Below are 24,631 nucleotides of genomic sequence, written 5' to 3' on the forward strand. Positions count from 1 at the left end.
GATGCATTTTCATGAGCCTATTTAATATTTTAAATTTGAAAGTCTCACTATTACAAATTCAATATTTTTTGCTTTGTTTACTACTTACTACATTTTAGATGCAGAATGTATGACATGTATGAAGCAAGACGTGGAATTGTATAGTAAAGCTATTCAAGAAAGGTTAATTTCTATCCTGCTGAGAATGTGACTTTTTTTTAGTATTGATAGCTGATCAATGAGTCAACGAGTATCTAGTTTCAATTCCAGTTTTAGTATCAATTAATATCATAAGTATATAAAAAAAGCATAAATGAAAATCTTGTGACTGGTGGTGTTCATAGACATAATCAGAGGTCTCGGTGTTAATGGAGGACATCGCGCAGTAGGATTTGACATTTCAAAGCTGTCCGTGCTCACAGTGTTGTTGTGTTTTCGTGTGGGCAGCCCGGCTCGGAGTGGGAGGAGGGCTGCAGGAGCTGTCGCTGTGTGAACGGGAGGACGCTGTGCCAGCTCAGGTGCCCTCCGCTGCACTGTGAAGAGGTGAGAACCAGAGCGCTACTCACTCACAAACAGCACACAACGACTGATACAGCTGATGTGTAAACATGCCAAGGTTTTGATGATCGCAAATTAAATACATGAAGTCAAAAGATTACTGCGGTTCAATATTTGCATCAGAGAAAGTACATCAAGTAATAGTAACGGATAAAGTGGTGGTCCAAGGAATTACTCAATTAAAAAAGTAAAAAATGTGGGAAAACTACTACACAAGTGAGAGTGACTGCCGAGGCGTAACATCTGATGTATTGGAAGTACAAAATATTAAATAATGCTCAAATGTGATGGTATTTTCAAAGGATAGACACCAACAGGAGAAAAGGAGCAGTGCAAGAAACACAAATGTTCAAATCATTTCATATGGTCAATTTTTACTTGAGTACTGTTACTTCAATAAAACTTACTCAAGTAGGTGTAAAGTATGCTGCTAGAAAAGTACTAAGTAAGTAGTTAGAAATATATTTCATGTTACTGAGTACTGCCCATCTCTGGTTTCCTTTCACGCCAAACAAGGCTGCAGATTTTGAAGTGTCATAATTTCCTCTACGAGCAATCAAATCTCCTGCCTTATTTAGCATAAGAACGTCTAACCCTGTAGTTTAGATCTGCACAAACATGTTCTGAAATGTGATTCTTGTACTGGTTTGTCAGTTCATATTTCAGTCTTTTCGTCAATTCTTCTGGACGTGTTTAAAATGTGAACTTTGCGATTAGATTTGCGATGTTCTTTTTATAACAGGACCCTTGTCAATGCTTGAAATGTGCAATTAAATTATTTCACCAAATCGTTCCGCCCTTGTTATCAGATATTTGTTTTTTTGGGTTTTTTTTTTTCTGGCCACATAAATGTACCCAGTGTTATCGGAGTACTGTACATATTAGATGAAGAGCGCCCCCTGTGTTCCGCATGTGTGAATAAGCCTGCACAGAGGGTGGTGCAACAGCTCTCTCTTCTCTGTCTGCTGTGAAAAGGTCACTCTGTTCTCCTCATGTTTCAATATCTGTACTCAGGGGGGAAATCAGAATATAACGTCTGAAAACCAGCACTAAACCAGGACCGAAAAAAACACGTCACAAGAAGTAGACCTGAACTGAACCAGGATGAAATTAAGACAAGGTCTAAACCAAGACTAAAACACCTCCTCTGGGTATTAACAATCAGACAAAACTACTCAAATTAAAATACATTTTCATTTAAAGTCATTTTAAGGCGCACTATGTAGCGTTTCTGATGTCATTAAAGCTATTATCTGTAAGTTTATTTGAGTTTTTTTTTTAACCTGTAGATGGTATATGTTTTGAAGCTTTTTAGCCTCACTCGAAAACCTTTGTCCAGTTCACAGATTTGAATTTTTCTACCAGACTATCACGCTCTCAAATACCAAAGGGCTTTTACACAAGACCTACCGAATCCACATGTCTGTATCCTCCTGAGCCCCTCGTTGCTGTGCTGGTCTGGAAGTGTTTTTGGGGACTGGCTCTCTCTCTCGCTCTCCAGACAGTCTATTTTTGGTCTTTTCATCCTCTTCATAATCTCCCTTTCACGTCCCTTTGCTGGACTTTTTCATGTTTTTCCTCCTTCTTCCGTAACACCAGCAGATTGTCTATTTTTGGTCCTCCAGCAGAGCCCCAGCTGCCGGCGTGGTGGATGTGTTGATAGGTCAGGCTGGAGCGAGCAGTAAAAAGGATACAGCTCTAAAGTTATGTGGTAGTGCGCTCGTATCGGATCTCACCACTGTTCACTGCTCAAAGGTAAAGTGAGGGGTAAATGTTATCAAAGCGGAGAAGGCCCCAGATGAGATAGGCTCTTTTGGAAAGGTTAAGACTAGAAACATGAAAAGGCTAAGGCAGCATCTAGTATTGTCAAAATAAATCAGCACACATTCTCCGTTCATGTAGTGATGGTTTTCATGTTTAAATTTTGTTCAGTAGAGATTGGCAATTCCAGGGCTGAAATAATCCAAATGTTTCTAGTGAAGATGAGTTTAAAAACACAGTGGAGCACTTCCTGTATCACCACATGACATCACAAGGTGGAGCAGAGTGTTTTCTGTCAGCCTAAATATGCAGGGTTTGTGTGTGAATGGAACAAAACACAATTCCATGTATGACGATGAAGAAATGACATTATAACCTAGATTGGAAAATTGTGTAATACGGGTCGTTTAATACTAGATACTCATGTGAAGTATTGATACTGAAAAACACTCAAATAAGGAAAACAAATTTGACCTCTGCTGAATTATTTTTCAACAGTAGGATCTATATCACAACTAGTCTAGTCTGTTGATGATAATGAAATGATGAAATTATTTTAGGGTTAAGAAAATATCGTTTGAGAAAGTAGTGGTTTAATTATCATTGACAAAGTTTGACATTTTAGTATCGGGCAACATGCTAATCTTAGCTTCAGTTTAGTTTGCACCTCAACAACAGAAACATTAGTCCGATATGCATATGGCCAGTGCACATGTATGTATCATCCATAATGACACTCCGGGAAAAACGGCAGTATTTCATTTATTTTTTCATTTATCTTTATTTACACAGGGACAGCCCAATGAGAGCACTCAGAATCTCCTTTTCATGGGCGACCTGTTTAAAATTCCGAAAAATGCAACATACAAAAAAAGAAAAAACAAATGACTACATAGGTCCAATTAAAACAGATGCAGATGTGATTATACATGTTCATCACATTATTAAAGTGCATTTGTCCCACTGATGTCTTCATTTTTGCAGGTCGTTGAAATGTATTCAATTTTTGGGAAGAAAAATAACCCAAAGCTTTTTTTTAACCATTTCAGTTCTTATGTGGCCAGTTTTTTAGATGTAGACAATCAGGACATATGTATTAAAATTTCCCATATCAAAGTTCAACAAGCAAGTGAGAAGTGGTTCCTTATAAATACATTTTACACAGTGTTGTTCTCTTCTGGCAGATAGCTATGGCCACCCTACTTTATGATAGAGGACACAGTGATGGGTTTTAAGTGAGTGAAAGAGTGTGTCTAAAGGTGTATCTAGCATGTCAGAGATAAAAAGTGTTATCTGTTTCAGGGCGAGGTGAAGGTAGAGGAGCCAGGCAGCTGCTGTCCAGTTTGCAGGAAGCACTTCCCAGGTCAGAACGGATTACACTTTTTCAACAAAACTGGAACAATATAATCAGAGTGTACCCTCCAGAACAAAGTACCGTCTTCTTAGTAAGTGTGTGTGTTTAGGAGAGCCTGGGCCTGAGTGTCGGCGCTACACTCAGCTCCGAAACATCACCAAAGGACAGTGTCGTCTGGACAACGTGGAGGTCAGCTTCTGCAGGGGGCGCTGTCTGTCCAAGACTGACGTCATACTAGAGGTACGTGCTCTTAAGTCTCAGGTTCAATACCTCATCATCCTAGAACAACTGTTTGATAACCCCGTGTTCCCTTATAACCTCATAATAGAGGAGCACACAAACCTTCTGTGTTTGCTCTTCTGTTCTAAACATGTCCAAATGTAGTTGCACCCTCCAGTGATTTTTAAAACCTAATGTGCAATTCATTTTTAGTGCAGTCTAATTTTGAACACTTTGTAGTTGCCAGTTGAACAACTTGTGTTCATTTGTCAAAACTCACTCATTCTGTTCCAATCTGCAGATGGATCAAATGTGTTTAGGACTGCAAATGTTAGTGTCACTGTGACTGGTCACAGTGATGGTCAGTTTTCACAGATTTTCATCAGTCAGATACACTTTGGCACTCATCAAGTAATACTCCTTTATAATTGTAACTGCAGACAGCACGGATGTGTAATGAAACAGCAGTGTGTTGATTCCAAAGGCTGTATAAAGCGTTTTAATGGTGTATCAGAGTCATATTGTGGAACTGTGGAGGTGTGAGCTGAGCAGTGTGAGCCAATCTGTCCATCTGCTGCTGCCCTGGCCTCCAGCACAACCCAACCGAGGCTCCCCCGCTGAGCTCGGCCTCCATGGAGCTGGATAATACAATAATCACAGGGTGAGATGTGGAAGCAGAACTTGCCTGGGATCCAGAATACAAGCGTCTGCAATATTTTATAAAAATGTGAGTCTAGTCACCAGTGAATCTCCCTGAGGTGGGTGTGATTGACAGGTGTATTAGAGACATGCATGGTCTGTCCTAATCCAAACAAAAATGTTTGTTTTCAAGGAAAAAGGGAAAAATATATCCACAGGGGACAGAATAACATTGCGAATTTCTGCAAAATCAACGAGTGAAGCAATGAACTCTATTAATCTATGATGAGAGAATTGTAATTTTGTCCAAAATGATAGGTGAGCTCCTTCGTTTCACATGCATCACTGAAATAAATAAATCTGATTGCACAATCATTTCTGATTCTGGCTCGAGATATGACAAAGGGCCAAGGGTGACCAGTCTGTATAAGAACATTTCAATAACACAAAAGTCATATTTCTTCAGATAAAAATGGCTTTTGATACTCATTTCCTGAACTTTTTTTTTTTTTTTTTTTACACAAGAATTGTTAAATTTGTTTGTTCAACGTCTTCTGTCCGCTCCAAACCACAGTCTTTTACTGACAGAGGACTGACTGCAGACCTTTCCATTAAATAGACCCAGGCTCATTAGACACGACTGAATCTCCATTAAAATGAGGTGGGTGAAGTTCTAAACCCCATGTATTCCTCATCAATCCAAAAGCCTACACAGTTATATTATCCTCCAGCTAGATACTCTTGATTAATACATAAAGCCAAAAAGTTCTGCCACTTTTGTTGTAAACTACAAAAATAGTAAATCTCTAAGTGTGCATACATCTCCATCTGTCTATGGATGTTGTGAATCCTCCGACACCAGTGTGCAGCGACGCCACCTTTGGTCTAAATATAAATCTGTGAATGGAGAGCACCGCAGTCATGTGTGTTTGATCACTTCATCGCCATGACGACCTCCATGTGTCTCCGCTGCTAAAATAGACTCACTAAAATAAACAGCCGTGCGGCCCAAAGTGTGTGGTAAGCTCCTGTTACCGTGGCAACCGCAGCCAGCACCGGTGACTAGGCAGAGAGAGAAGTTTCCCTGTCGATTGATCAACTGGAGCCGTGTCCTCGGAGGATGGTCTGACCTACTTCACTCATCAGACAGAGGCAGAGAGGAGAGAAAGAGAGGAGGAGGAGAGGAGAGGAGGACCATGTGTGTATCAGACATAGGATATCCAGACCAAGACTTTAGTTCAAGATCTGGAGGAGGGTCCCTTATGCTTCACTACTGTCACCTGCTCCTGACATGTTACCACAGCAACACTGAAGGATGGAACAAACGCAAAATTCTCTAAGTGTAGCTTTATTTGAAATGTAACTGTAAGATCTCCTGTTGCCTACATATATATTTAATGAAATCCAAACCGTGTAAGATTTCAGTAAATTAATTAATTTATTCCCTTATAGGTGTTTTACTGTACTAAAAAACATTCTCCTCTGCTGTGACTGGACTTGTTTCTCCATAAACCTGACTTGAAGCTTTTTGTTGAAGGATCTACAGTCTGCGTGTTTCCATGGAGATGTCCTCACTTTGCCTTTTCCACATAATATGATAATACAGATCTATCCCTATAAGTATGTGTCTAATAGGGCTGTAGTCAACTAAAGAAATTCAAAAAGCTCTCAAAACTATTATGTATCTCTATGATCTGACCAATCCACTGACTACCTTCTCCTTTTCTTTTCGTGCTTGAGGGTGGAAGGTCTCTCTTGTCTGAAAATTGTTTTCCAGTGTACAAAATGACAAAGTTCTGGACTGGTCGGAGAATGTTCTACTGATGTGCGCTTGTCTGTCTCTCAGGAGCCGTACCTGCAGTCTGTGTGTGAGTGTTGTAGTTACCGTCTGGACCCCCACAATCCTGTGCGCTTCCTCAATCTGCAGTGTCCCAGCGGAGACAGAGAGCCCGTGGTCCTGCCTGTCATCCACAGCTGTGAGTGCACCAGCTGCCAGGGTGAGGAGAACAAGCGCACCCACACATTTGAATGGATGCAAATGTAGGACAGAAATGTATGACACATGCAGACACAGCAGGACACCACATGGAAACAGGATCACAGCTTTGGATCACACGCCAAATATATGTGGAGGAAAGTTTGGATGGAAAATCACAGGCATTTCAATCCCATTTATTTGGCTGAAGACTAATGATTTCTCTGTCAGGTTAAAGCCTGAAACTACTGGGCTTGTGAAGGGATTGAAAACTGGATAAGATTCAACACTAAAACTACTATAAAAGCTAGATAATCATGAGCAAGTATTGATACAAACAAACTAGTAGAGATAGGTACAATAGTCGAAAATTGTACTCAAGTAAGAGTAACTTTACTTCAGTGTAATATTACTCAAGTAGTGATTACAAAGTAGTGATTGAATAAATGAGTCAGATAAGAGCAAAAAAAGTATTTGGGGAAACTACTAATCAAGAGTAATGTGAAGAGTAACTGTCGGGATGTAACATCTCATTTATAATTTAAAGTTAATGTAACTGGAAAGACAAAACATTAAATAATGCTCAAAACTGTCTTATGTTTGCGTCTGTCCTTTGAAGAAAAGATCAAACTAAATCATATCTGAAAGAGCGGTGCAAAAACACAAATGTTTCAATCATTTCATATTGTCAACACAAAGCTTTTGTCAACTGTAGACTCCCAGTGGGAAGAGTAACTAAACCTTTTACTCAAGTAAGCATATGTAAAAATATTACTAGGACTAAAAGTATGCTACTACTCTGTACTTTGTTACATTTACTTGAGTAACTTTTTAAAGAAATTGTACTTTTCAGAGTATTACCCACCTCTGGAAACTAGCTTCAGATCACATGGTAACATAAAGAATGTTGTGTTGAAAATTGAAAATTATATAGTTTTTGGGGTTTTTTTTAAGTGTTTTTATTATTATTATTGTGTTATCAAAATCCATATCGAGTTTCTTCCTTAGTTTTGAAATCAATCAATTTTTGTAATGAGATCAAAAAAATAACTGCACATTATTTTGCAGTACATGTATCTCATATTTATTCCTAATAATAAGTAGGGGTGGAAAATAACAAATACTCATGTTACTGTAATTGAGTAGATGTTTAACCCTGTACTTGTACTTTTAACTGAGTATATTTCTACCCACGTAATTGTAATTAGTTCCATTTAAAATCAGAGATTGCTGAGTCCCAACTGTCCCACTTCTGTCTCTGCTCTTCTTTTGGTCAGAGCTCAATATGCAGATTGTGGTTTAAAATGACTAAAGTTAAAACACGTTTTACACTTTTTTGAATGATTAAACTTTATATGAAAGCGTTATCTAAAATACTTGTAAAATTGTGTTAAAATGTAACTAGTAATTAGTACTCTGTGTAGTATTTTTCATCCATTCTTACTTTACTTACTCCTATTACAAGTAAGATTTTGGCAGTAGTACTTCCCCCATGTACTTTAACTGTAATAACTGTACTTTAACTTCAGTACAAATGTCCAGTACTCTTTTCACCACTGAAATAAGTAACAATTAGACACATGTGTTTGTGCCTTCCTAAACTACACTGTAAATGTGCTGCTGATGTGGCACGTCCCCAGTGCAGTGGACAGACCAAAGCTTCATAACTGCAGTGAGCTCAGATAAATGTGTGTTTGTGTCCACACAATACACATGAATAATTGAATGGAGAATGCCACCTCTACAGTAATTCTGTCTAATTCATCAACGCACAGGCCGTGTTAGCTGATTGGATGGACCACGTTACCAGGAAGTGGCTCATGTTACCCCAGCACTTGCTCATACACTGCTCACACTCACTCCCCCCCCCCCCCCACACACACACACACACCCCCACACACCCCCACACACACCCCCACAACTTTGAATCACTGCAAACTGTTTAAAATGAATAGTTCCTTAGTTGCTACTTGTCCAACCTAATCTAAAGCCTAACATTAACCTACAGGAATCCATATCTCAAACAAGTGATTTAACATTTAAGTATCTGCTTCTGATTTTTTGTCTCCACAAAATGTCCCCATGAAGTGAGAGTATATCCAGATCTGAGTCTCCACCATATGATGAACACACGCACACACTTCTGTCTGGTCACTCATTACTGTGCAGCTGGGAGCTATCACAGTCACACTACAGCAGGAGTCTCCAAACTTTTCCTCTGGAGAGCTACCTCTACAAAACCAAAATGCCAGTTACTCATTTTAGTGGTCACAAGAAATTGAGTATAGGCCTATATATAAGAGCCATGGCCAGTTTTAGATGGGGTACAGTTGGATACCTCTAAAACATAAAATATCATCTGTTCATTAGTGCACAGAGTTAGGCATCTAAATGAGACATTTGCAAAGGTAATTTGTCAAACTGTAGTTATACAGCACAATACGTATAATTCAGAATCTCGAGCTACAGGTAGCTCTCAAGCTGTAGGTTGGAAATACCTGCATTTCAGTGTGTCCCTCTCAAATGTCTCTAACACTGAGCTGTGCATGTCCACAGGAGGAGACCTGTCCCGGCGCTGACCACACCATGGAGACCAACGTGTGTGTGTGCCTGTGTGTGAGTGAGGGGACGATGTGAAAGTGGAGAAGAGGAGTGGAGAAATAGGAGAGAAGATGAGAGAGAAGGAGAGAGGTGGAGAGATAGATCAGAGGAGAGGTGAAGGAGTGTATTTTATAACAGAGGATGTACACATTGTTGTGGTGTAGGCCTTAGTCATCATATGACTGCATTATTCCTACTGCTGAGTCTAGTTTCTGCTCTGAAACGATTTTCTTCAGCCTGTACAGACTATCCTCTCTCTTTGTGTTTATACCACGTTTATATCTGCGCATGTACTGACTTAAATTAAGATATGAAGTATTTGTATAAATGAACCTTTTGTACTTGTTTGTGAATGCAGCTCCTGCTCCAGCCTGAACTGGACATTAAAGCTCTGTACACGCCACGGTCTCTCCTCATTGTCAGGAGTCCAACTTTGGTCACTTTTCAAGGGACAAAGTGTGATTAATGTTATTATAGGAATGAAAAGAACACAGCTCAAATGATATAAGTATCTAGCTTATTCTACTTCGCCCACGTTTTATTCTGACTGCTACTGACGACACGCAAATGTATTTTTCCAGGATGGCAGGGGAAGTGTGGCGTTTGGCTGCCTCCTTCCCTCCTGTAGGTCTGTAGGTCTGTGTCAGGTTAGTGGTGCTCTCCTACAGTTTTAAAAAAGACAGTACGATCGCAACTGAACCTGGGTCACCAGCACCTTAACCTGCAGACAGAGGACACATACTAGTTTTTCGAATTCGGGGAAAAGGTTTAGACTAGAAGCGGAACAAGCCGACATATCAAACTTTGTGCTTTTCTCTCAACTGGATTTAACCAGACATCTTTCTGGCCAGGGTATCGCAAAACAACTTTGGTTGGGTTAGGGCTGGAAAATGGAGAACGCTGTAATCTTTCCAAATCCCACCAAATCTAAACCAGGTCCAACACAGGACTATTGCAGGTCTAAACTATGACTAAATCAAGTCTAAAACAGGACTACAGTATTGTTCTACCTCTTCGAAATGAGGACACAAATGTGGGTTAAATTGACTTGAATTAAGGAGCACAGTTTGAGAAAAATGTATTTATCTTTAACCCATATGATGACAGTTTTGGGGCAAGAGTGGCACAGCAGGCTAAGCTTTTGCCACGCAACCAGAAGGTCACTTACTCGATATATGAAATAAAATAAAAAAAAAACTAAGATTGCAGAATACATACAAAATCCTGCATACTTTAACCTTGCACAACTTACTTTTTACTATGCACTTTTTTCCAAAACTATCACTATCAACTAAATCACTATGGCAACCCTGAACGTAAGCAGGTAATGCAGCACTACCCTTTCCACATTCACCCAACAGACGCTCAGCTAGATAAAAATAAATCTTAAATAAATATTACGATGAAGAACAGTCTCCTCTCCATCTCCTGGCTCTATCCAAAACAAAACTGAGAATAGTATAACTGGACTACTGTAATATCTCCTCAAAATAATTATGTTTATGAACCAAAGAGCAGGACTCCCTCTCCTCTCATCTTTCCTTCCTCCCACCCCGCCCCTCCCCGACTCGACCTGCTGTCTCTGAGCTCCTGACTAAATATGGGCGTTCAGTCGGAGTGTGGCGAGTTCTCCCTCTGGTCTCTTCTTGTTAGAGTAACAAGTGTGTTTTTAATTCATACTTTGAGGAATATTTGGACAGATATTAAAACACGTCAAACTCTGATCTGAGGTTATGTAAGAGGGAAGAAACTGCACAAAAGGCTTTATTGCGAAAAGTATTAATATTTATGGTTTATGGTTTTGACGAAAGGCCTGAAATACTGAGGTTTATTAAAGGGGAAATGGTCATATTTTTAAACTTTCACATAAAGTACCAGCTAAGTTACTATTTGACCACATCTAAACCCAGACTAAATCAGGCCTAAATTAGGTAAACATGCCTAAACATTGTCTAAAATGCAACTAAAACTGAATAAATGTATCTAAATGATGACTAACTCGAAGAAGGTCGAAAAGAGGGTTCCATGTACCACCAGAGGCAGCCCACATACCACCAATTATTCAACTTGCGTACCCCAAATATGTCCGATTTTGTAAAACACGTAGTTAGTAAATTTCAGAAAAAACTATATTCAAATGTCTATTTTCTCAATTTAATCCTATTTTTCCCTGGTTTAGTTTTTTACTGTGCATTTTAACTTTGGCAAAAATGTTCAAGCGATGTCCTTTTTCATCATTCATTTCTTGTTTCCTTTTCCTTAGCCCACAGTACTGTATCATAAGTCAGCCTTTATGAGCAAAGTACAGTGAGGGGAGTGAGAGGAGCAGTGTCAGTGAAGGGGTCACTGTGTTGATGGAGAACAGGGTACTGCTCCTGCTGCTGCTGAGGTGTTCAAGCGACCTGGGTTTTCTCAAGTTGGTCACATGTTATTGAATATGCAGGCTGTTCATACTTTAAAGACCCTGTACACAATGTTTTCCATGTATTTGAAGCATTGTCTTATACAGATACATTGTACAAGCAGCTCTTGAGGTCAAAATAAGTCAACTGTGTGCTCTCTGTGTCTAAATATAAAGCAATTTACTGTTCAATTGTAAGGAAATGTGCGATAGCTGAGAGTTGCAAAAAGTGCTTATGTACTCATTGTGGTGAATAACTAGGATTAAGTACATGTGGAATAACTTTGAACTACTGCAAACCGTTTAAAATGAACTAGTGCCTAATTTTCAAGTTTTTAAGACAGTAAAAATCAGGTATAGGATCTTTAATAAGTAGCCAAAAGTGTTAAGAATAATTTTACTAAAGAAGAAGTACAAAGTAGCGGTCCAACAAAATACCGAATCATGAGTAAAGTAATATTTGAGCAAACTACTCCAGTAAGAGTAACCGGTTATCTCATCTGATTTATAGTTTAATATTGATATAATTGCAAAGAAAAACACAATACTGCACAAAAAAGTACTATATAGAGCTTAATATATAGTAGTAAATGTTGTATATTTGTGTTTGAGTCTATATACTAAGAATATACCACAAATATGAAAGTACTGGCACACTGTAAAATCTAAATTGGAAAGCCCTGGGGAAGATAAGGCTGTTATTCTACACCATGAACTCTCTGAACTCACCGTGGATCAAGGTGCATGGGTGGAATGTCTTGCCCAAGGACACAATGACATCAGTCTCTCCGACCACCACCGGCGCTCACTAACACACTACATTCACACTAGACAATGTGGGTGACGTGTCTTGCATAACAACACACTCCCCTGGCACTGCTCACTGTGGCATCTACACCCAGCGATCTTTAACTGAGAAAAAATGTCACTTTGTTCTGGTTAAACTGACTCCACACGGGCACAGATATAGTTCTAATAGACTCTCGTTAAGACATCTGGTAAAATGCAATAAAGTAAAAGTAGTAAAGTACTGTTTTTAGTGGGTACTTTTAACTTTTACTTCACTACATTTGAGAGCAGGTATCTGTATGATCTACTCCACTACATTTTTGAACTGGACTAAAATGGATTGCTTAAAGACTGAGGCTAAGGGGTTTTTTTTTTGTTGGTTTTTTTACATAGTTTGAGCAGACACATCGATACAAATAAAATAAAAAATAGCTATGTTGTTTCTAGTGAGCAAAGGTCAGCACAAGTCTTAATCAAAAGCCTTATAAGACCTCAAAATATGTGCGAAAGTATATTTTTAAACAGGTTTACTTTACTTAAGTCGTTACTTAAGTTTTCCATGTGATACTTTAACGTTTACTCCTGAATCCTCTGAATTGCATCTCATTTTTCAGCGCTCTTTAAGATTTTAGATGTCTTTTTGTTGTGTGTGGGTGCCTAGTAAAAAACTAGTAACAAGTAACACAGGAAACGATCAGACTCCTTTGTTAGCCGTAATGTTAAACAGTCCAAGGTTTTTGTTTTTTTTGTTTTTTTCCCCCTCCATGGAGCACCTTACGTTTTACTATGTTTCTGCGCGCACTGCTTTCCCAACCGTCCGTGAAAGCAACACGCGGAAGAAGAGGGAACCCCAGTGATGACGTAGCTCCGCTGTGCGCACCGAGAGCGGAGAATCCCCCCGTTCAGCCTCACGTCACCACACAGCACAACACACAGCCCGTTCCGCCCGCACTAACTCCGCCGCGCGCCAGACCACGGAAGCGCACAGATCTGGCGCGCAGAGCGATGAAAAGATGGCTGTGCGTAAAGTCCAAGTCCACCTCACGTCCACAGTCCAGCCCCACAACGGACAGCCACATCTCTTCAATAATAAATGTGAGAAATAGAGCCGTGCCATACAGACTCCCCGCGCATAATGAGAGCGCAGACCAGAGCAAGACTGTGCTAAATAAGAACGACTTAAACGTACAGTATGTAACTTTCTGGAGGTGGCACTTCACCTGCTTGAATCCATGGAAATAGAAAGTTAACACCATGCTTCGGAACATTCTCCATGGAGATTGATAACAGTTATGCAATACTGTAGAATATCATAGCCAAAGGAACAACACCTCCATGGTAACACGCAGGAGGAGGTCCTCAACCAGAGCCAAAAAAGAGTCAGGTTTGTGAAGATGCAAGCCTGCTCACAATAAGACATAAATTATTCTGAAGCATGTTTTTTTTGTCTGTTTTTGAATAAAAGGTTTCATACTGTGGCTTTAACACAAGTAACATGAAAAAAACGGTTCAGAGCGATACAATAAACACTATTATTGCACATCGACCTATTGGCTGTAGTCTAACTGCGCACACGCAGCCTGGTCCCTGTGCGTAAGCTGCAGACGGCGGTCCTGACGCACAAAAGAGCCCGGATTTGAATAACAGGTATGGGACGTGTCGCACCTGTCACTGAGAGGGGAGAGGAAGAGGAGGGCGGTGCTTACGTCTTCTATTGTGTCCGTGCAATCAGAGCACCTGCCGATCTAAACCCTCGTGCGTAAAAGTTGAACACACGTTTGGTTTCTATTGGCAACAAAGCCCACTCCTCCACAAACCGTCTGCCATCGGAACTTCTTCAAGCTCTTATGTTTTACACGCTCGGACCGTGATGTTATGTGGTTTTTGGACAACTAATAACAACGGGTTTTAGGTCCATGAAGCAAATCCAAGTCTTTAACCTATGTGTCTATTTAGCATTTGTGTTTTAATTTGAAAAAGCCATTTCAATCCTTGCACATGAGAAGGAGGGGGGTTAAGCACTGTTATGGTGTTATGAATATGATTTTATGATACATTTTATATGTGCATCAGATCAGTCCAGGACCAGGGAACTGAAGAACATGCGCGCGCACGATTGGCGCCTGGTGCGCACTGTCTCATCTCCACAAGCTGTTTCTCAAAAAGCGAAGAGTGTAGATTTAGATGTTTCTGCGCCCACAGAGCCACTGAGCAGACATGTTGTTCTGTCATACGCATGTTCACGTCTGAGCGGAGAGGCACCCTCACTTTTCTTTTAGGGAGCGTAAGTACAGAGCGTTCGGGCGCGGTAAGGGTTAAGGAGGCGAGTCAGACGCGTGTGCGGCTGAAGTCATCCGCCAGAGCGCAGCGCGAGGAGGAGCGGCAGAAGCACATCCCCAAAAACAACAGCCTCATCCAAGTGCGCGGTCCACTCCGCTGAGCGTCTGCCGCGCGTTTTTCCTCTACAGAGACCACAAACAGAGGGAGAGCGTCGACCGCGTCATGGCGTTTCTCACTCACGTCGTGAAGCTCGACAAGTCCTCTTCCTCACATCACCACCATCCTCATCGTCAGGAGCAGCGCAGTCCAAGCGCGGCGAGGCGACTGTGCGCGCCCCGGCCTCTGTGAGGAGGACATGGGACATTCGTGACTCGTTTGGATCTTTTCAACGGTTCCATTTGTGATTTTGATTATATTTTTACGCTCTTTTACACGTGCACCCGCAACGAGCGAAAGAAAGAGCCAAAAAACGAAGTGCGCTGCACGAGAGAAAGCTGCACTGAAAAACTATCAGGCATGGAAGTAGTATTGTAGTTTTCCCCACAACAAGTTTGGATGATTCTTCCTACATTTGTTTGCACATTGTCCATGTCAGTGAATGTAGTCTGTGTGTATTATCAAGCTGTGTTATTGAAATCAACAAATAAACGAACGACTCTTTGACATGAACCAAGATCCGGCTCCCTTTAAAGAGCCGTAAACATCATATCTTGTGGAAATCTCATCCGCTCGCGCCCTCCCCACAGGACACGCGCGCACGAACCTGATACTTCACCGCGTGTGGGTCTCACCTGGGGGAACAGTGAACCACCAGTGCCACTCGCGCAAAAGGAGCGTGGAAAGAGCGCGCAGGATCCACGGACCAGTGCCCAAACGAGCGTGGACACGTGCGTAACGGACCCGAGCCAAGATGCCGGTGCGCAGAGGGCATGTTGCTCCCCAGAACACCTTTCTGGACACGATCATCCGGAAATTCGACAGTCAGAGTAAGTGCGAGTTTTCACTGTGTTGCTAGAAAGAGCGGCTTGGTTCGGCACGGTTCTATTTTGAATGTGTACACCAAAGTTATCCATAGAAACTTGAAAATATGAAGGATTGTGGTTCTGAGGTGACTAGAGTTGTGAATACGTCATGCAGTTTGTAATAACAAGGGACTTATGGGTGCTTATAGGCTATTTACATAACTTTTACGCAGAATGTCCTTGCCGGCTCCGATTGTTTAGGTTAGACTGAAAATATCTGTGCAGCCACGTGAACACGCGTTTGACCGTGTGCAGAATGAGCAGCCTCTTATATGATCATGATCTCACGACATAGGCTCAAACCTGAATTAACAGCACAGTTATTAAACATACAACTTCACTGCAATCATTTGGATAATTCCAGCCCTGGAATTGCCAATAAATCGTAGGTGTTAACTTGAAAACTATGATTACATGACTTCACAAGGTGGAACAGGGCATTTTGAGCTTTGGAGATGTAGACAGACATAACTCCAGGTATGTTTTTGAGGAGGTAACAACATTCAAACATGGCTTACAGTTCACAAGCGTCAATTTTGCTTAATGTAGGACCTTTAAATAACTGTAAATTGATGTAGTGAAGTTAACTCCATTGGTGCAGTTGTTTTTATATGGCACTTGGGGATTTGGTGATACAAATGAGTAGAACAGTGTATTTTCTAATTTCAAACCAGCTTTAAGACTTAAATTGGTAGTGTTCAGATTTAGTCCCGGTATAGACATGTTTTAGGGTGCGTTCACACTTCTCGTTATTTGGTGCTAAATTGAACCAATTGCCGACCTGGACTTGTTTTGGTTCTGTTCTAATCTTTGTTTAGTTCAAGTACATGAAGTATGAATGTACCCTTAGTCTTGCGCTAGTCCTGGTTTAGTCAAGGCTTACTTCTTGTTGATTCTTGGTATAGATCGGATTTAGTGGTCTTGGTTTAGTCTTGTCTTAGTCCTGGATTAGTCCTGGTGTAGTTCAGGTTTAATCAAGGCACCGTCCTTGTTTAGTCTTGGTATAGCCATAGTTTAGTCTGGTCGAGTCCAGGTTTAGGCCAGGCTAAGTTCTTGTTTAGTCTCGGTATAGTCCTGGTTCCGTCTCGGTTTGGTTGCCCACCATATAGTCTTGTTTTTTTTTAGTACTTTGTGTGTTGAGAAGAGGTTGATTTCAAATTCAACATTTACTTATACAGTATAGTGAGTAATATACACAGTGAGTAAGTGATCTTGATATTTCAGTATTTGTGTCTTTAAAGGAGACATATTGTGACAAATCAGCTTTTCTTTCTTGTTTATTGTAACGTATTGTATCATTTCATATTCATTATGTTTTTGCCTGCACATCCTGCTATTGGATTTATTGTTTTCACCTAAGCTTGTTTATGGAATCTGTCTCACAAACTCTCTATTGTTAAGTTTTAATGCACATTATTTTAAATAAATAATATTATAATAATAATAAATGTTATATATATATATATATATATATATATATATATATATGTGTGTGTGTGTGTATGTATGTATATATATATATACACACACACACATATACACACACATATGTGTGTGTGTGTGGGTGTGTGTGTGTGGGTGTGTGTGTGTGTGTGTGTGTGTGTATATATATATACATACATACATACATACATACATACATACATACATACATACATACATACATACATACATATACATACACACATTGTATATAGCTTCATAAGTCATCAGGAGGGTTGTGTTTAATATTTGATGTGTGTACCAGGGGACATATGAGCCGTCCATGTGGAGAGGCTGGTCCTGTCATCTTTAGCTTTATAATGCAAATCTATGAACAATGGGGAAATAAACAAATGAAGCCCTGAGGCCATGTGAATGCCATGTATTTGTTTTGAACATAATTTGACCAATTTGACTGAAGTAAGAGCAAAAGTGATTTCCAGGCACATTGTTTGTAGTTATAAGATGTGAAATACCAATATAAAAGTATCCAAGAAAGTGGTTTAAACAGCCAGGATACAGCCCTCTCTGTGTTCTCTGTTGGATGGAGGGTGGAGGGGTAGTGACCTCCATCTTTGTGAGGACTTTATCATCAGCAGATCTAGAGTTTTAACACACACAGGGCCAGAGGACAGGGTGCAGGGGACAGACTGTGCTCCTGTCCTTACAAGGTTTGGGCCTGAGGGAAATCAGGCTTTAGTTTTGAATAATAATAAGGTTCAAAAGTTCAAAAGATTATCGTTTTAGCTCTTCTACATCTACAGAGATATAATCTTGAGTGTGGATTTCAATGTTAAGGTAAATATGCAACTTTTTTGGTGGAAAATCTACCAGCTTGTCTCCATGGATATATTATTATTATTATATTTGGCAAAGAATATTAAAAAGGCAGGCGAGACACCGCAGGTGAATAGGAAAAAATCCAAAACTATCAATTTGAAACTTCTGTAGTACACTTACATTCAAAACACAAGTGTGGAAAGAGCCAAGTTTATATTTGTGGCTTCTTTTTGTTGTCATGTTAGATACAAAAACATTATAGAGGAAGTTTGGATCTCATTTAGTGTTTGAGAAAACAAAATTTAGCTGAAAATCGGCCTCACAATTGAAATGAGCCAATTTTTTTTGGAGTAAAAACTTCAACAAATCAGATTTGGAATGAAATGTTAAGAAACAATTCTGTGTCTTTCGTCAAAATCTTGTTCAATTTAAGATTGTAAAGTCTGGCATCTGTAGGTGCTACTTTAAGGGGTGATACTTATGTTCTAATGGGAGGAACAGCTTTTCAACTTACAGCCCTAGTGTTATATGGGATAACACAATGGCTGTTAAAAATAATAAAATAAAAATAATCGTAATATTTCAACATTAGTCTTAATTTACTGAGAATAAAGTAGACATTTTGTAAGAATAAAGTTGTAATATTTTGAGATTAAAGTCGTAGCCAATAAAGATGTAATATTACCAAAAATAAAGTTGATATTTAATGATTTAGGGTTCGACGTGAAATTAAAGCAAACGCTGACTGCAAAAGACTGGCACTTGGATGAGTTAAATCTTACATCACCATAAAGGAGGACAAACTTTGAAATACTGACATTTTACACGTCCCAAATCAAAAGTGTGTGAGTTATTAGACAGATCGCCACCAGAGTTTAGCTGCCACCACCTCGCTCGTCATCAATCATACACTGTTGAATGAAGTAGGCTACATTTTCTTCCCGTGGACTGACCGGACTCCTCCTCGGAAAAGCCTGCAGAATGTGGTGGTACCTGGGGCTCACTGGGCAGGACACAGGCTGTGCTCCGAGCCACAAACAGGTAGAGGAGTCTCAGCGTGATCTCTGCCCATACTTCACTCTGCTTAGCTTCACTTCTCTAGTATTCTAAATGTGGGGACTTGTGGATAACTTCAGCCCCTTGTTTTGGGCATGTGGAGCGTGCACACTGAAGTCCTGGTTTTACGTGTTGATTATAATGTAAACATGAGCTGTCACTGCCTGATTGCACACGGCTCCACAGGCCCGTAAAAACAAGTGTAGAAAGCTCAAAACCAAGACACACATTTGGTGAAAAGTGCACCAAGAATTGGCACACAGTTGGTGTCCTGCCCAGGAGGCACATGGGGGTCATTCCCGGAAAATGATTCAACAGTTTTTAACTTTTATAGCCAGCATTGTACGTATTTATTTATTTTTTTAAGCTTTTAACTCAAATAAGCATCATTCTTTTGCACTCTGGTTGTGATGGGGACTTGCTCTTCTGCATTTTGACATTGGTGTCAACCCCTAAATATGAAGAAAATTACTTCTTTGCTTTGACTACAGATTTATGCGTGTAATATTTTGACTTTATTCCGGTAAAATTACGACATCATTCTCGTACAGTTACGACTTCTGGCTTCGACTTTATTCTTGTAAAATTCTAACTTTAATGTCAAAATATTACGACTTTATTCTCGTAGCGTTTAAATTTTTTATTTTTTTTTTATGTGACGCTTATACTCTGCCGTAAAGAGAAAAGAACATCAGCTAAAGAATAAATGCAAGCCATACTGTGGAACACTCTAGTCAAAGCATAACATCTCCGTGGAGACAAGCAGGTGATGTGCGCCTCACAACAAAAGTCACATGGTGTACTTAGAACAGAGGTGTCAAGCTAATTTTCACCGAGGGCCACATCAGCAAAATGGCCGCCATCAAGGGCCAGGTGTAACTGTGTGGCAGGATAAATGTCATTAAATGTAAACAAATGTCATGTAAAATAAATGTAACAACTTTTAAACTTGTTAAATAACTATTTCTGTATTTATTACTTATTCAAGTTGCAAATATTACGTGTCTGTGTAACTGTGTATTTCCTGATAAAGCCTTTTTTAGCCTTTTAATTATTGGAATGCCGACGTAGATTGTACCGACCCCGCCTCATAACTCAAAAAACATACAGATTTTCTCCTTAAAGCATAAACTTTTATTCACCTTCAGCACCTTTCTTGAAACTTCCTTCCACGCTGACAATTTTCCTCTTCCTGAACAATTTGGGATTATTATTTGCAAATATTTCTCAGTGTCACTTGTTGGGAAACTCTCATTAGTTTATTGTCAATGCACACATTAAAGCAGTATAGACTTATTTTAAAATGACAGTCAAGCCTTAATTTACCTTCTCGCGGGCCACATAAAATGACGTGGCGGGCCGTATTTGGCCCCCGGGCCTTGTGTTTGACACATGTGACTTAGAAGTTGAACATATTGGGTTTGGGAGAGGATTAGTCCTTATCGACAAATGAAACAGAATGACAGAGCTGTAAGCTGTTATTGGTAAATACACTTAAATACACACTGTTATACTTTTAGTTGTTGTTACTGTTCTCAAAAGTAAAGTTCTACCAAAATATTTACTAACAGAATCAAGAGGAGTCTGATGTTTCAGTTCTGAGATGTGATTGTAAAAAAAAAAAAAAAAAATCACCCCAGTACTAAACAATATAGAAACTAGTATAGAAAGTACATATTCTTTTTTACAAGACATCGAAAAAAGTATCACAGTATGGCATTAAACGTATATGAGCAGGTGACCCCCCTCAGACAAAGAACGCTTGTTTTTTGGGGCATTTTTAAGCAATAAAAGCAACTGGGATTGAGTAAAAGCAAGATGCATAAGTATAATGCCATAGTGTGGAACATTTCAGTCAAAGCAATAATATCTCTATGGGACAATAATGTGGCAAATTCCCCACCAAAAAGTTGCATAGAGCACATTTAATATCCAAACTTATTTAAGGCCACATATTTCAATATTTAGTATCAGCTTCTTTTTTTTTTTTTTTTTTTTGACGTTTTTAATGTTGTAATATACATTTAAAAGTTTGTTATGATTCAGTGCTGGACATTCCACCTGCATTTCCTTTCGCTCATATAACAGGTATATGAATAAAGTTGCATTTAAATGTCTATAAACAGTCATAAGTCACCAAGAGATTATTCTGTGTTTAATATTTGATGTGCACCGGGGATATTTGAGCCATCCATGTGGAGAGTCCAGTCCTGTTGCATTTGGCGTTCATGCAAATCTACAGTATGTGTTTTCCATGAGACGTGAGAGCGGTGTGCTAGTGGTGACCAGGGACGTGTGAGCAGGCCAGGAGCATAGGATCACTAACAAATAAATGTAGAAGGAGTGTGAAAAGTAGTTATAATTGGAACTAAACAAAAACTAAACCAGAATTAAACCTGGACTATAACAGAAATAAACCAAGGACCAGGACCACACAGGTTTTCATGTTTTTATAATGATGACGTAGTTTGGTGAGATAGTGCCTGTGGTAAATATTTATGATAGTTTTACATCAGTTGAATGGCAGTTTATGGGGGAAAGTTGAGAAGAAAAGGACAGGGCGGCACAAAAGTCACTGACACTTTTCAATTTTCAGTGGCTCCTATAATTTTTAGTTTATACTCACTAAATTTTAGCAGTAGTTAAACTGAATCTTCTGAGATTTTTGGCAACATTTATGGTTATAATTGTTCACTTACACTTGAACTTATCACTGCTTAAACTAGGGGAAATAAAAATGACCTTAATTTTAATAATGTTTTTTAAGTGTCCACTATTTTCAGTTTCACACTGAATAGCCTGATTGAACACACTTTGCATAACATTTGAAAGCATTTCCGGGCTTATGGCTCTTATTTGATCCTCAGTATTAATATTTTAAGTCGTTTATTGCCTTTTCTTTAAGATCGCCCCACAGAAGGAAATCAGGACTAGTCAGGTCTGTGGAGATCACATACTGCCCCCTGTCTTTGACAACCACTTATTATTCCTTTAATGGCGTTTACGCTTGGGGCATCTCTGTTATTAAAATGTCTACAGTAACACCACTGAGTTTCTGAATTTGACCCATGTGACTCAAAGTACCACTGTACAATGAGGGTTCATTCCTCGCTGCTGTATTTGCTCATATTAATGTCGGAAGGGTCGTTCTAAATGCACTGAAAAAAATAAAATAAAAACATTTAAAAACAAAAGAGTTAGGATTTTTTTTTCAACTGTCAGTGACTTTTGTATAAAACACAGAAAGTGGTGAGTTCTACAACGGAAACCCTCTATGTCATCAACATAGAAATGGAAAATACCATCTAAAATGCAGAGCCAATCTCCACACAAGGAGAGCATTTTTCTGACAGTTTGAACCTTCATTTAAAGCACACATAGTGCACTTGTGTCTGTTATATAGTTATAAATAGACCTGGGCAATATGGGACAAAAAAAGAATACATTTTTCCCCATATTGATCAATCTCAATCAATAAAGAGACACTGTCGCCCTGACTCAGTGTTATCTCCTGAAAAAGAGAGTGGTGACTCCTCTTCAGCACCATGTGCTCTTACTGCCACAGGACTGGCTATAGACCTTATCATCGAGATCGACCAAAGCTTACATCACGATCCATCCATCTTTTGTTTTTTGGCACAGCCCTAGTTATAATCTACGACATGTAGATAGTTATGTTATGATTTGCACATTTAAAACAGCAAAATATACATTTAAAATGACTTAATAAAAGAAACAAGTCTGTGGTGCCCAGTAGGAGCTGACGTAGGCGTAAACGACATCATAACAAAGAGCTGTGCAGTTGTCAGCACCTCTGATGTATAGTGGTACATCATGTTAGCGGGCAGCACATTTTTTTCATTAGTACCAAAATAACGCTGCCAAATCCTACATGTATCACCAAGTAAAACAATTTAATTGGAGAATGAAGTAAGTACAGAGTAGCTGGCGTGTAGTGGAGATGAAAACGGTGATTGATCGGCAATATGGCGTCTTGAAAATAAGTGATTAAAGATTGTTGAAACATGGATAAATCACTCCAAATACAACTTCAGATGAGAAAATGAGGAGAAAAAACTATAACATAGTTAAAAGCTCTAAAAGCTCTTTGCATAATCGGTCTACAAAGGTGTCCTAATTTATTTGTATTTGTCTATTGTGTATTTTTGACAAGTTTTGGTCCTTGTTAACATGGTGCTAGGTAACAGAACTGGAATTACCTCTACATACATCATATCTGCTGCTCCTGTCCAACCAGGAAGTGAAATAATAAACTTCACTAGAATTAAGACTAGGTTACATTTTTAATAAAATCTTAAATATAATGATGTTAATTCTGCACTTTAAGTAGGAAGGAATTGCTTGAGTGATGCCTAAGTCCATGTAGGCCTAATAGACAGTAGGTCAGTTGATAGATGTGGATACTGAATACTGTTATTGTGTCATTGAGCAAAAGTATGCTACTGTAGGACTCATGTGCTAACGTGGTCATCTGATAATCAAAAAGTTGGCGGTTGGATCCTGTATCCTGTCCTGTCATCGAGCAAGACACTTCACCCAGCTTTCCTACAAATAGGGTTCACGAGTAATTGGAGGCTGTTGGAGGAATGCAGATTCGCAGCCATGTCTGTGTCAGTCAGCCCCACGGCGGATGTGGCTAGTGGCTAAACAGGTGTATGGACGTACTCAAGAAGATAAATTCCCAAAATGGAGAAATATAAAAAAAATGTTCAAAAATAGGTAATCCATGTTTTTTCTGCTTGTCTCCAGGAAGCTTTTGCAATTTGAAATATTTGGTATGACATTAATCTTATCTATCTTGCAGTTATTCAATTACAGTTGTTTTTATCACCTTGAAAAATATGCATTCTTATTATATATCAGGGCTGTCCAAACTACAGCCCAGGGGCCAAATGCGGCCCTCAGACTATTTTTTGTTGGCCCTCATACCTCCTAAACTGGCCCAATTGATCAGGAAGTATTTTTTAGTACAAACTGAAGCAATTCCACCTCTATAACCTGAATAACATCACACTGCATTGTGACACAGACCTAAAAATAATCTTCCAAGTCTTATTAAAGGTACAATGTCTCTGTGTTAAATGCACCATTTGACTCCCTGTATCGACACCAGTGTGTGGCCCTCTGCTTCAAATCTGTTTCAGTATGCGGCCTTTGGTGAAAAAAGCTTGGACAACCCTGCTACATGTGCTGGGTCGCCTCTCCACAGACCAAACCTGCAACTTGACCTGGTGACATTACCTGATTGTCTCCATGGAGATTTTTAAAATGTTATAGTTGTTTTTTTTTTTTTTTTTAAATAATAACTAAGAACATATCTATACACAATATAAAATGACATAGGACATAGTAAATATAAAAGATAAAGATAAAAAATAATAAGAATAATAAAATAAAAATAATCTAAACTAATGGCAAAAACATGCAAACAAAATTCCTGATAGAGAAAATTAAATATTACACATTTTCCATGGGGATAAATACGATTCCTGCCATATGTGGTGAAACATTCCAGACAAAGCACCAACACCTCCGTGGATACAAGCAGGTGGCACGTGCTCAAACAGTAAAGTTACTTAGTGCAACTTTAACATTTCACATTTATAGATAGTAAATAAACAATAAACATCCTCATATTTCATTGTTTTGACTGTGAAAGTGTGAATGATGAAGCAGCAGATGTGTGGAGACAGATCAGACCGAGAGTGTGGGAG

At 39.3% G+C, this 24,631-nt stretch overlaps 2 protein-coding genes across 2 annotated transcripts in view; both read left to right on the forward strand.

Annotated features, from left to right (window-relative positions):
• Positions 1-9,110, forward strand: part of sspo (SCO-spondin) — an 87,453-nt gene extending 78,343 nt beyond the window's left edge. Inside the window, exons 113-117 of the mRNA XM_055230277.1 lie at positions 427-522; positions 3,601-3,661; positions 3,762-3,892; positions 6,357-6,507; positions 9,042-9,110. Of these exons, the coding sequence (XP_055086252.1) occupies positions 427-522; positions 3,601-3,661; positions 3,762-3,892; positions 6,357-6,507; positions 9,042-9,064 (462 nt within the window). The 3' untranslated portion in view covers positions 9,065-9,110. The remainder of the gene's footprint in view (positions 1-426; positions 523-3,600; positions 3,662-3,761; positions 3,893-6,356; positions 6,508-9,041) is intronic.
• Positions 9,111-14,832: 5,722 nt separating this feature from the next.
• The window catches only part of kcnh2b (potassium voltage-gated channel, subfamily H (eag-related), member 2b), a 251,259-nt gene continuing 241,460 nt past the window's right edge, over positions 14,833-24,631 (forward strand). The window contains exon 1 of the mRNA XM_033985980.2: positions 14,833-15,542. Coding sequence (XP_033841871.1) covers positions 15,467-15,542 — 76 coding nt within the window. The 5' untranslated portion in view covers positions 14,833-15,466. The remainder of the gene's footprint in view (positions 15,543-24,631) is intronic.

This window comes from Periophthalmus magnuspinnatus, chromosome 20, assembly GCF_009829125.3.
Source record: "Periophthalmus magnuspinnatus isolate fPerMag1 chromosome 20, fPerMag1.2.pri, whole genome shotgun sequence".
NCBI lineage: Eukaryota > Metazoa > Chordata > Actinopteri > Gobiiformes > Gobiidae > Periophthalmus > Periophthalmus magnuspinnatus.